This window comes from Mercenaria mercenaria, chromosome 19, assembly GCF_021730395.1.
Source record: "Mercenaria mercenaria strain notata chromosome 19, MADL_Memer_1, whole genome shotgun sequence".
NCBI classification, from domain to species: domain Eukaryota; kingdom Metazoa; phylum Mollusca; class Bivalvia; order Venerida; family Veneridae; genus Mercenaria; species Mercenaria mercenaria.
This window is the reverse complement of record NC_069379.1, coordinates 22,415,735-22,430,394: the sequence shown is the minus strand read 5'-3', so window position 1 is coordinate 22,430,394 and position 14,660 is coordinate 22,415,735. Positions and strand designations below refer to the sequence as shown.

The window sequence follows — 14,660 nt, the reverse complement described above, 5'->3', positions numbered from 1 at the left end:
ATGCACATTATACTGGAATCACGTGTAGTTTTACACGTACTTTGGCCAGATTATTTTTTTTGAACATTTTTGAAAACTGAATGAAAACCACGTGTAACGTACAGGCTGTCATAGTATGAACGGCAGGTACTCTCTGTCGTGTCAGTAATGCAACATCATGGTTACATTAAAAATCGGATGAGGAAATATCGTTCACAATTTTAATATCTGCGTTTCATTAACGAAAGAAAAACACTGACAGGCAAAAATGTGTTGATAGAACATAGGTTAAATAGACAAGTGTCTTAAACGTCAGTCAAGATACGCCACTTTCACTTTGTCTTATCCAAGGATATTCATTAAAGTGTTCAAATATTCTTAACGAAATGCGACACAAGGTTAGTCAAAAATGAGGGAGGAGTTTCAGCAGTATCAAGTTTGCTTTGATAAGGAAATATATCAATAAAACAATTAATTTGTTACATACTTGTTAAATGTTTTATATCATACATACGAGAAATTCCTTAATCCATTAACATGTATAGTCTAATGTATCCAATGTTTATGTACACGTATTTTACAAGATAAAACTTCGTTAGCTTGATTTTGCTTGTAAAGAAGTTGCATTCATATGTAGTTAATCTTTGGATATGTTAACACATTCATATGTAGTTAATCTTTAGACATTCATATTTAGTTAATCTTTAGACATTCATATTTCGTTAATCTTTGGATATGTTAACACATTCATATTTAATTATTCTTTAGATGTGTTAAGTATTAAGACATTTAACCAGAAAACAAATCGTCCAACAGGTTTTTGATAAAGTTTTTAAAGTTATTTTTGGTAAGGGTTTTGATGATTTTTTTCGATCATTTGAAAAAAAAAGTGTCATTCAAACAGATAATTATGATACTCGTTCCCTAACTTATTTTCTCAGCTGTTACATGTCCTAAGGTTTATTTGTATCCTTGTCCAATTTCTAGTTTCGATAGGTAATCTCATAAAAGCATAAGTTTGTAAACTATCAGCTTTTGTTGTGAATAAAACGATGCAATCCGCAAAGATGACCATGTACATTGACAATTGATTTAAATCATTCTCTTTTAGGTTGTTAAAATTTATACACTTACTTATATCGTTTAGAAATAGGATAAACAGCAGAGGCGAGTGGCTCTCCTTGTTTCAAACCAATAGTGACGTCAAAAAACTCTGACATTTTCATATTAGAAATTAATTTAACAAATGTTTTAACGTTTGCATATATAGACTTTAACATTGTATTATGCAATGATTTTACAACTAATACCTGAATTACAAAGCTTCACGAATTACAGTATCAAACGCCTTTTCATAGCCTATTAAGGCGCAAAATAATTTAGATTAATTATACAAAGCATTTTGAATAATTGTATGTAATAAAACTATACATTCACTAGTGCTACGATTATCTCTAAATCCAAACTGAACATCGTTAAAAATATCTTGGCCTCGCACCATTTATTTATTCTATTTCTCACAGTTAGTGACCATATCTTTGCCATAATGTTGAAAAGAGTTATTCCCTTGTAATTATTCGGGTTTGATTAATCCACTTTTTAAAGATAGGTATAATAACTACTTTACTATATGATTCCGTATATCTTCCTGAGTTATATATTTTGTTAAAAATGAAAACTAAATAAGGAGTTATAAAATTATCCGAGTCGATGAAAAAATCAGAAACATTTTTATCATAATCATAACACTTATGTCTATTTAAACTACGAATTACTTTGGATAAGTTTCAAGTTTTATTTTTATTAAACCAGAAGGCCATGGACCTATGTGGTACATATACATCATATATACATGGCAACAGTACCACAATAAAAATGATTCGCTATATGCATCATTAATGCATTTCAAAATAAAGCTGGTTACTTACATTTTGTTTTAACTTATCTATTTTTCTTATTACCAGCACTAGGTCTTTTGTTTTAACTTATCTATTTTTCTTATTACCAGCACTAGGTCTTTTGTTTTAACTTATCTATTTTTCTTATTACCAGCACTAGCTCTTTTGTTTTAACTTATCTATTTTTCTCATTACCAGCACTAGGTCTTCCAGGAAGCGGAATGATGACCTTTTCTATATGGATATTTTATCTGTTATACAAAAGATTTGATCTTGTTGTAAATACTTTTTCAATATAAGTAGATAGATTCTTTACAATGCATGGATTACCTGAATTTACCAGTTCAATAAATTTATACATGCTAGGCCGTCTCTAACAATATAGATACATCCTCAACTGTAAATAGACAATCGAGTTCATCTATGCGTAAGTTCTCTGCACGACCAATATTCTCGTTATCCGACATAAAAAAATCTTGCGAAGGGTTAGATAACGTATTAAAATGTTCGGCTTATTTTGGCTAATATCAACAGAATCTGGCATGTTTTTATTCTTGTACTATTTAATATACTTCCAAACTTTGCGTGGGTTTCTTTTACTTCAATCAGATAGTTTTCTTTTCTCAGTGTAATCAAATTCTCTTTTTGCCTTTCTTTTAACATTGGTAAATACGCTCTTGCTGGAGAGGAACTTCAATCTGTTTGCTTCAGATGGAGTGATTTTAAGTGCTCTTTTATCATTACAAAAAACCTTTTCGTAAGTTAACATCTGTCATCGAACCATGGAGACTTCTTCAGTATCCTTTATGGGGACGCACAGTAAATGTTTTACCATGTGATTGGAAGGAAATATTTATACAGGTTTCTACATCTGATTCGTCAGACCCCAGTTTGTTTAAAATCTCATCAAAATGTGTTTATTCTCGTTAAGTACATTATTCAATAGAATAGAATTATTTTCTTCCCAAAGAATTTGATCATATGTCAAAATATCATTCTGATAAAAAGCATACCCTCAAAATTTAAACTAAAATCAATCGGACAGTGATCCGAAAATTCAGTTAAATTTGAAATACTAGCAAAATTATTGTACCTTATAACTAGATAATCTACCATACTTGCAGCTTTCTTATTGCGAGAGGTATTATAACATGTAAAAATACCCTTTTCGAGCCGGCCATTCACAATACTGATGTTATTTTCTTATATAACGATAATAATTTTAACCCGAAATTGTTAATGTGGCTGTCTTGCGAAACTCCTCATGGTATATTATTTACCGTTATGTCCTCTACAGCATGTGAACATAACGGTCAAGATTAATGTTATTGACACAAACAGGTTGTTGACCTGTTCTAGAGTTAAAATCACCTGTCAAATATTTTTTTTTGGGGGGGGGGGGGGGGGGGGGGGTTAACGCCGTTTTTCAACAGTATTTCAGTCATGTAACGGCGGGCAGTTAACCTAATCAGTGTTCCTGGATTCTGTACCAGTACAAACCTGTTCTCCGCAAGTAACTGCCAACTTCCCCACATGAATTATCAGAGGTGGAGGACTAATGATTTCAGACACAATGTCGTTTATCAAATAGTCACGGAGAACATACGCCCCGCCCGAGGATCGAACTCGCGACCCCGCGATCCGTAGACCAACGCTCTTACCTACTGAGCTAAGCGGGCTACTCACCTGTCAAATAAATATCGTCAAAATTACTGGGGGGGGGGGGGGGGGGGGAGGGTCTGATATCATTCATTAATTTGTTAAAAAAAAAGTCTTGACATACTATTTTTATAAACATTGGAGCCTTTAGGTGTATAGTACGATTTTGAGGTCGACGATGTTTTTGTACTTTTAATAATGGAATGGTTCGTTATTTAGGTAATGTTATTCAGTACGATAGTGGTTCTTACCTAAATATTAAGGCAAGGTAAATCATTCTGATTTCCCTTAATCAGCAGACAAGTCTATAAATTGAACTCTCAAATGTCAAAATCAAACTGTACATATCAGTTACAGAAATACAAATCATTCTTTCTATTATCAGATAACTATAAACAGCATACAAAGTAAAGCAGAAAATGTTTAATGTATGAATAGAGTTTCTGAGTTTTCTTGACAGTGTGTGTATATGTGTATCATAATTCTAAAGATACAAGTAAATTCAATGGTTTCTAATTTCTTGATTTACTTGGATATGAAATGAAAGCAAGAAGCTTTTTTACCTTATTAAAATGTAAATGCTTTATCATCATTATTATTCATAAAGTGAAGAATAGTTACATATGTGGTAAGACTCGTCATGTTTGGGAAAATTGTCTCTCATTAAGGGAAATTGAAAAATTAGTTATTTTCACTATATGTTCAATGTAAGTGCTGATGATACCTTTTTAATAAAATTACAAGCAAGGAGTTGTTCATTGAGAATAAATATGTTTACATTAAATAGAAGATGGGAAATTTATGTTGGACACGTCGGCATAAGTAATATATCAACTTCAGATTGGTTTAGTTTATACTTAAGTGTTTCAGCTAGACTTTGATGAAATCTTTAAGCTGATTTGAACCTAGTACTGGTGTGATATGAGAAGGCGTGGTCATGTCCCCAGTGGGGTTCGTACCTATACCCCCCGGGTTGAGCGGCCAACACATAAATCTCTAGACCACCGCTCCCAAGGGGGTATTGGTTCACTTTCGCCTTATATGGTGTTCACAATTTGGAATCTTTTCAAATTCATTTATGATTTGAAAAAAAAGTACGTTGTTTGCTACCAGAATGTATATCTACTATAATGAATCTAGTTTTTTTTTATAATAAAATTATTATTTTGTTCAAAAGATGTCACTGAATATTGCTGAAATCGTAGAATTTTGAGAAAACGAGCATTTTTACCATATTTAGGTCACATGGGAATGTTTTTAGTAGTGGGCACACTCAAGGACAACAAAAATATTTTGACCGTTGGTCCAGCTTCTCTCACAGAATGTATGGTCATTTTTGATTGTGGTCGACAGCTAAACTCAAAGTGAAAATTTCATATTTGTTTAAAAATTCAGTTAAACACTAAGGGTTTCCTATACCAATAATGTTAAAAGTATTTTCATTTACATCAGATATTTTCTTTGATGATGAATGAATTGTAACATATTTCGTGCAGTCCTATAGAACAATACTTTTTGATGAAAGAAAACGTGTTCTTTACTCCATTTAGGGACTTTCACTTTTTAGGCCATTTTGGGCAAAAGTGTACCTTCTCCTTTGCGTGTCTGGTAAAATGGAATGTTTCTTATTAAACCTACTTCTCATTCTGGGTTGAAATTCAAAATATTTTATTCAACTCATAAACTGTTATAAAACACATGCTTTATTGAAATATTACACTAACATAGAATCTCTCTGTGAAGCTATACAGGATTATAAGCCAGAATAAATATTAAGAAAGTTACATTTTAATAAAATACATTTAGTACTTATTGGTGAAAAAACAACATTATTTGTATATACTCGTGTTGAAATAATGCACGGCGGGGCACCTGGAGTCTTCCTCCACCATTAAAGCTGGAAAGTCGCCATATGACCTATCATGTGTCGGTGCGACGTTAAATCCAACAAAACAAACAAATATTTGTATATAGCGAATTGCTTTTATGTGGTTCAGCATGTTCGGATCATCTTTTTGATACACAGATTTGATTAAATCATGCTGGTTTTAGACTTCCGAATATATAAAGAAACTCCGACAAATAAAATAGCTGTTTGCTAGACGCATTTGAACAATTTGGACATCACAGAAGTTTTCATCATTTCCGCGAACAAAAGATTTCTACAGTGTAGTTCTTAACGAAACTCGTATACAAAAATATTTTTTAAAACACAGACAAATAAAATTCACAGATCCTTTTGGTTATATTTTGTGATATTTTCCAATGATTAAAAAGTTCTGCTAATTTCAAGCTGATTTTTAGATATTTGAATTTTCCCAGGTGTCAACATTTTTATATTTCGTTTAATTTTATATAACATTGCTGTTTTTATAAATAAATTTACACATGGGTTTTTGTTTACTTGTAAGATAAGGAACAATAGTACTAAGTAGGAAATCAAGCAGCACTTCCGGGCTAGTCAGATAATGGCGGAAAGAAAAAACATCTTTCTGTCCCAGCTAAAGCGGACCTATACTTGACATTTTGGTAGCATTTCCAAGGAGATTTTTTACATTTTATAGAAATGTAATCAAACCTTATTACTCAAGTGTTCATACCCACATTTTAGCTGTCAATTTAGAAGATATTCCGTAATGTTGCCCTGTCAGACAAAAACTCTCTCTTAGAAGATACATGACCCCATGGTGTTTTTGTAGTTTATTGGTCATTTAAGAACATAAGGCTAGTAATTCTTTTAAAATAAAACCAAATTGGCCTTTGCTTTGTGTTACAGCTCTCAGAAGATTGTTAATTTTATGTAGAGCATGTAACAAATTTATTTACTTCTGTAAGTCTTTGCGATAACGTTTCGGCCCAGGGCCTTTATCAAGCCACATGCACAAGTCTTGCAAAATATGTAATCTAAGACGTTGTCGTAAAGAGTGTTAATAAAACTTGGTCGTTTCCCATTGTCTATCATCTGCAAGGAACGTGCATTGAAACAATGGCTAAAAATAATGAAAAATCCTAATTCTATAATTCACGAGGTATTTATTGATGCTTTGAATACTACTGGGAACAATACAAACATAAAAAACTCTTGGGCTTTGTCGGTGAAAGATCTACTTAATAACCTTGGGTATAGTAATTTGTGGTATACAACTGATTTTGCTGTTAATTACGAACCTTTGCTTAAGCAAAGACTGCGTGACCAATATGTTCAAGAATGGAACGATACAATATCAAATTAGTCTAAACTAAATTATTATAGAAAATTCAAGACTGAGTTTAGTTATGAAAAATATCTAGATGTTATTGATAGTGTTTCTCTAAGAATTGAATTATCTAGGTTTAGACTGTCTGCACATTGCCTAGAAATTGAGAGTGGTACATTTATAAATGTAGCTAGAAATGATCGTACTTGTAAAATCTGTATGAAAAATGTTGAATCAGAGTACCGTTTTATGCTATGTTGTCCTTTCTATCGTGATCTACGCCAAAAGTATTGTATTGATCCTTCATTTGCTTCTATTAATAAGTTTGTGAAACTATTATCATCAAAAAACGTTAGAATTATTAGAAATGTAGCCAAGTATGTATTTAATGCTATGAAAATACGTAAAGAAAAACTTGATACTGCTGCTTCTTAATTCAATTTATTGCGAACTAATATAGTATTATATGAGCATTTATGTGACGTAATCACTCAGTATATTATACAATATACTGTATTTGCATTATATACTGTTAATATCATGAATTTGTATTTTATAAATGTATGTCTTGGCCATCTGAGATATTGTTTTGTAAATGGCCAAAGGCATGTTTATGCCGATATGCCAAATAAAACTGTATAAAACTGTATAATAAAAACCATGAAAAACAATCCATACAGGTATTTATTAAATATACTACTGTACAACTATGACTTTTGTTTCCATATTCCGGGTTGAAGTTTTGTTCTACGCTTTCCATATAAGTTACGCTATGCCTTTAGTTCACGGACATATATACATGTATATATCATTTGACTGTATGCATGAACATAGAAATAGCTAGCCTTCTTTACTATATGTAAAACTGAGAAACTCCCAATGACTGCAGCACACACCAAGACCTACTTAAATGTCTGTAACTTAAATTTTCTTGAAGAATTTTGTCAATGCTGAACAAAAATCCGAAGAAAAGTGGAGGTCAAAATGTATCAAGATTCACAATTTTCAAGCTAATTTAAAGACACTATTTGGAATGTTACCACCTGTCAACCTTTTAAACATTTGTAAAACTGTCGTTTCTTTAAATTACCACACGATAGACATTTCTGTGTAAGATGTGTTTTGTTCTGACTGTCTGGTCTAGCCGTTACTTTACATTTTCCGGGGAAAATAACGTTACACCATCATTCCCGATTTATCAAACAAGCATGTCATGCTCAAACCAATGTCTTTTCCATAGAACTACATTATACTGAGGTGGGTTGCCATGCTACTCCTGCATCTCATTAAAGAAATTTCAATAAAACCATACTTGTAACAAATAAAAATGATATGTTCATACCTTTTGCATGACCTTTGAACCTGTCATGTCTCTTCACCTGATAAAACTGCCTCTATTTCCATACTTTACTGAATATTTCACCATTCAAGGAATATACGAAAAAATGATGATGTTAGAAGACTATTTTTAAATTGTGCAAATATTTGTCTGGGACTGTTTCAGAAATTAAAATTCTAACTTGTACTGATTTACAATTTTATCCAATTATTTCCTTTCCTATTCATTTTTTTTTCAGTACTGCACCTGTCGGCATTTAGTCAGAAACAAATTAAGGAAGAAAGGAGCCATTAAATTTGAAACAAAATCCTTTGATCTTTAGAAAGGCATTTGACATTTACTTTGGCCTTGCTGTATCAAAGGAAAACCCTGACATTTGTTAGGTATTAATTAAAATTTACTTTGCACGTATAATGTTTAATAATAATGTGTAATCACATCAAAATCTAAACATAGCTTCTGGTTTTCCCAGATATTAACATACACTTTTACTGCAAATAGTAAAAACAATGTACCTGAGGTCCGATGGCAAATCAGTCAATAAGAGTGTTATTTTATATGATCATAAATGAACTTTCACAGTTTTGCCCGTCGCTTCACTCAATCAAACTGAGTCTGCTATTATTCTTCTTGGTTGCATTCTTTGCTTCTAAAGGATCTTTTTATAGATTTTATTTGCTCTCTTCATTGGTGTCTGAAAGGTGGTACCATAGCGAACCTCGATATTCATTTGAATGGTCAGAAAATACTCAGATATGGTCAATAAATGAAACCATTTATTTAGTTTATAAGTGTTCTTCCACGGCAATATGTGCAGTCAGTATGATAAATAGAAGGACTCGGCCAAGGACTAGCACCCCACTCCCTATATGTACCATATTAACCCCACATAACATTATATATTTCAGTGGATGGTCACTTACAAACCGAACAATTAATACTGGGAGGAAACTGACCCGCAAATTTTCATACTATTGTATATTACTGATAGAATTTTTAATAAGCTTGGTTTTTACATTGATTTTTAACCAAACAAAAATACCGCATAAAGCATACATTTGCTTTCTAAGAATATTACTGTAAGTAAAAGTAAAATAAAACGAACTTGAAGGTTAAGTACCAACATTTTGGCGTTTTTACACTAAATCGCGGACAAATTTATTACATATGTTCAGAACTATAACTGAGCTTTAACGTTTAAATTGCCAATATTTGGAAATAATATGTAGCCGAATCTGTACATAAAAACATATAATCGTGTATTATTGGTCCCGCAAAAAAAATCAGTAATTTCGTTTGCTTAACACGCAACTTTTAAAAGTTTATGATACAGAACGTCAATGTTACCTTGACTATAAATTCAAAAAGGAATAAGGTTGAGAAATATCTAATATTTAAGACATTTCAGAAGTCCCTGTTAACGTATATATACTTCAACAAACCACTATGCTGACTCCGTTTATTCCATTATTGAGTAGTTAAGAATAAAAACAGTAAAATCTTCAATGACACACGTGTAAGTCTGTATTAAAGCATTAATGGCCTGAAAAAGAACAATTTCACTTATATAAAATTTATAAATTGCAGCAGCACACCTCTTCTAAATATAAGAATATTTAAAACTGTTCAACTGAAAATACTTATTGTTTCTTGAAAAACTGCAGCTTGCTGCATTATCTGCCCAAATATACCAGCTGTTGTTAAAAATTTTTAGCGTCAGCTAGGATAAACAATAGGAAACAACTGACTAATCAATGCGAGAGCTGTGGTTCTCTTTAACAAAACTTACAGTTACTTGATGTATTAAAACAATTTAATTTACAAATGACATAACAGCATGAAAATTAAAACGTATGACTAATAAATTTAAATGTTTCTCAACACATAAACACAATAAACTAATTTTTAATGTCTTTGACATTTTGAAAGTAAATTCCTTTCACTTTATGGGATCCTATTGAAAATAAGTTATTAGTTTTACTTTAATTGGCCACCCCATGCATTAAGATATATTTAACTAAATATTTTATGTATTAATAACCGACCTTTATAAAGTTTTAATAAAGATAAACTAATAAATTGATACAGTATACATGTAATTTTACTGTATATGTTATATATAATATTTTTTATCTAATGCCAATTAAATTGAATAAGCCATTTTAAGTTCTATATGTTGGCTAGATGAAACATGTATGTGGTGAAGATGAAACTAACTATAAAGGAAAAGGAGACTTACATCATATCCGCCGCAGTTGAGGCTATCGTCACGTAGATTGACTGTTGTATTATAGTTAAATCTCCATAAGCTGGATCTGTGGGGAGGCTCAACCATTATTGCCCGACACTCCACTACACTATTCCGTTTTAGCATTAAAAACAGTATATAGATGATTGTCAAAATTTCTCTGTATCTGTTAACACAAATCATCTGTCCAGACTTACCATATCCGAAAATTGTGTATGTTAATATGCTGAAGTACAATTTCTATAACACTTTATTTTTAGCATGCACGTGCATTGTGATATCCTTCTTACGGTATGACTAATTTGACGTATATCTTCCTCTCAAACTGGCATATGGCTAAAAAGTTACTATAGTAACAGTCATCTATAAACGCATTTATGAGAAACTCTCTAAAAATGTAGATTTCTCAAAACTGAATAAATCTTTTTGCTCAGATGTACTTATATTATATCAGTAATCCGAACAAGGAAGTGAAATTGCTTGTCATCTGTTCGGAATCCCTTGACATCATGGCCTGTCCAGTAAGGTAACCGCGACAATAACGTGATGCGAACGCTGCTTTCACCAAATTAGCTAATCATGATGCAACCAATGTCGTTAAATTCTACATTTATATCCTGAATAAAATATTAAATTAGCGGTTTTGACTGAAAACATTTTATGGCAATAAATAAATCACGTTTAAAGTTGTCCACATAGTATAAAAATCGGTGACACGTATGCACTTAAAAATCCCGATTCACTAAATGTCTTTTTAAATTGTCACGTTTCAAGTATAGCATATCACATTAACTGTGTTTGCGCCAAAACATGTACATGTGCATTAAGAAGTTGTTACGTCTGATCAACAAAATAAACACATAAAATTTTGAACGAAGTCGTTCTCATAAATAATTCATGAAAGTTACAAAACAAATAATCTTAATAGCTTGACTTGATAAATTCTTCAACTGTCCATAACCTAGTGCTCTACTTGCTGAACATATAAATTACTGCACGTAATATATATTTTACTTACGGTATATATTTTGTAATATCACGGTATTAATTAATCCATTTTACAACCACTGAAATCCTTTTCCCAACAATGTGAATGATACTCAATTTTATTATGCTGTGTTATCACATCCGAGTGATTTTTCCTACTTATCTATTCAGTCAGCATTTTTGCATTCCCTTTACAGACAATATTTGCTATTTACTAAGTATTACTTTACAGTTACATTTGATAAAATGAATACGTTTGCCACCTTTTGTCTTAAAATCTACACGCGATAATTAAATTCCTATATATCGTACTTTTTGTTCACCGGTAGACACGGTAAGATTGCACTAAATGTCGAATGATGAAATGAATCTCTTTGCTTCGATCTCATAATGATGTATCAAAACAATCAGAACGATATTTGTCATCTTCTTAACAAGGTATTAAATATTCACTTTTTTATGATCGACATGATTAGTGCAACATTAAGAATATCAGTAAATGTACTGCGTTTTTCCCTTCTAATATAGTTTCCTTTAGTTCACAGTGCTGTAACGCCCAGTAAACTGATGTAAGGAATGAATGTGATGGCAGGATATAATGTAGTGTAAGGTGGCTGGATACCTAAATGAAACAATACAGTAAGCTTAACTGCAGGCCTATTATCTCTCTATATATAAATACGATACTTCTAACTGACATGACTTACTGGCAGAAGTCTATTACTATAGTAACAGATAGTAACGGTTACTTACTACATAAAATACCCGTTTGACCGCTGACGTTAAATTACATTTCTGAATAATATATATCTGGTGTATAGCATATTCACTATTTCCAGGAATGTTTACTACTCCGTAACGCCCATGTCAGTCACTATGGCTTAAGACTCTATAGAGCACATATTGCATCTGAAATTTGCAAATACCTTAAAACAACATTAAAATTCTGCTGCGTTGATTGTGCCAATCATATAGAACTGATCTATCAAGTTGACAACTGCTACTGGCTTTTTAAATATAACGTCAATTAAAGTCACATAATGCAAGCAACAAATTACACGTTAACGTACTTGAACATTTTATTTTTAGGCGTAGAAGAAAAGTGTGTTTGTTTCCCGCCACATGAACGTGTTGAATGAGGATATCAATGTGGCAAATGTTTAATGTATTACATTCTCTCCTCCTTTTATAGTTATTGATAAAATCTGCACTTGCAACCCATAAAGATTTCCAAATTTGGACGACAGTTTTAAAGCTCACAATGAATGAATAATAAAGCACGAAATCAGCGTAGACTACTTAACAATGTATTTTTATTGTGTTGATATATTTTAGGAAACGTTCATAGCAGTATCAAATTATTTGAAAATGAATGTTAATGCATTTGAGATAAAATGACATTCAACTTAACTCTATCTTAGAATGTCCGACATTCAACATAACTTTATCTAAGAATGTCTGAACGAATATTACTACATTTTTCTTTTGTTAAACATTGGTACACTTTTGAATAAGCGCAAAACACATTTTCATATGAATTTGATCATAGGGTACTGTACCTTGTCCTAGTACATACATATGATTATATGACTACCTGAATATCAAGTAGTGATAAATAACTAGGGGAATCCAAATGAATATAGATTTAGTATCAAAATATTTACCCAAACTTTATGTGTTAGACGTCATTCTTATTTGTCCCATGTTATTGTTGTGGCTATTATTAATATTTGATTATTATTATTATTTATATGTGGTTACTTTCTTTCAAAGGCTATTTTTAACCTTTACTCTGCTAAATTACTAAAATGGACAGTTCCATCATTCAATTTGGGCAGTACCATTTATTATTTGAAAATATACTGACTAAAAAGCGAACAGCGCTGACTAAGATCAGACTGCATGGGTGTGCAGGCTGATCTTGGTCTGCACTGGTCGCAAAAGCAGAATCAATTGCTGACAACAGGCTACATGTTAATTGTGATATGATATTTTGTTTCACTTAAGGCATTGACATCAGATTTAATCGAAGAATTTATTATTGCGTATAGATACTGGGGCTTAATGTACATTTTCAACAATTTCGGAATGTTTACATAGCTATTGTTCCAGGGTTCAGTGCCAGCAATGTCTAGCTTTCTATCAGCGTTACAGGACGAATGAAGTCTGCAAAACCAAATATCGCGGTAAATATCCGTCACGCAAGGGGATTTAACTAGCAATTTCTCAAGGCGTGAGTTCTACCAAGAATAGAGAAACTATACAATTACTCATTAGTAAAGAGTTGAGCAAATAACTAAAATATTGTATCCATAAAAGCAAATCAAATCATAACAGCTATAAAAACTAAATCATGTTAACGATTAAAACAAAATCATCGTGACCATAAAAACTATAATCCTGTCAAACATAATCCTCTGATTCACTGTTCAAACATTTTCCAAAGTCAGTTTCTTACGTAATTCAACACAATAATGAACAATGTGACACGTTAGCTATATACACTACAAGTATGTTACTTCGTTTACGATTTATCATTTATTATCTGAATAACTTTCATTCATGTATGTAGTTTGTCTTCATTCGCCTAGTCTACTTTTTGTGACATACAAACTTACAATTAAGTAATATAGCAGTCGTGAAAACAAAGAAAAAAATCGATTATATTCATCTAAATTTGGCAAACAGATAAAATAGTGTCAATATCATATGGAATGAATAAAACAACTACAATTTCGCAGCACAGGTGGTTAATTAGATTTCATAATGCAACGTGCGAGACATAACTTTTGTTTCTTTATGTGTCATTAAGTCAAAATAACGTACCAAATGGGGCAGTCGAGGACAAAAATAGCAAATTACGCATTTTTGCAATTAAAAAGTGAAACAATGCAAGACAGATGGTAAATATGGGTCGTTTGATAATACCTTAACACGGATGATTAATTTGCTTCATGTAAGGATTTCACATGAGTACTTGACATGGTGCTCGGAAGCGTGCCCATGACCTTTTTAAGTTTTTATACTTTGTGCTTGAAACCTTGGCCGTTGTGATTTAAAGCAGACTCAACACTTTTCATATAAGATATGCTGAATTTTAAAGGTCGTTAACTGAAATATCTACGTTAAGTGAGTAGGCGTCACAATCTACTACGGTATTCGTTTTTGTATGTGTTAAAATATGCACCCGATATATATTTAGAATTTGCATAGTTACATCCCTTTGATTTAGCTCCACCGTTTGTAAAGAAACGCCAAAATAGTTCTCGAAGCACACTATATATGTGGTAAGTTACCTTCTAAATTATTTTATGAACTATTTCTAATGTAAGCAATACAAAGCATTTCCATGT

General features: G+C 31.8%; 1 protein-coding gene across 1 annotated transcript in view; it reads right to left on the bottom strand.

The window, feature by feature from the left end:
• The window catches only part of LOC123542202 (uncharacterized), a 77,444-nt gene extending 64,352 nt beyond the window's left edge, over positions 1-13,092 (bottom strand). The window contains exon 1 of the mRNA XM_045327909.2: positions 10,312-13,092. Within this exon, the coding sequence (XP_045183844.1) occupies positions 10,312-10,503 (192 nt within the window). The 5' untranslated portion in view covers positions 10,504-13,092. The remainder of the gene's footprint in view (positions 1-10,311) is intronic.
• Between the last annotated feature and the right edge of the window lie 1,568 nt (positions 13,093-14,660).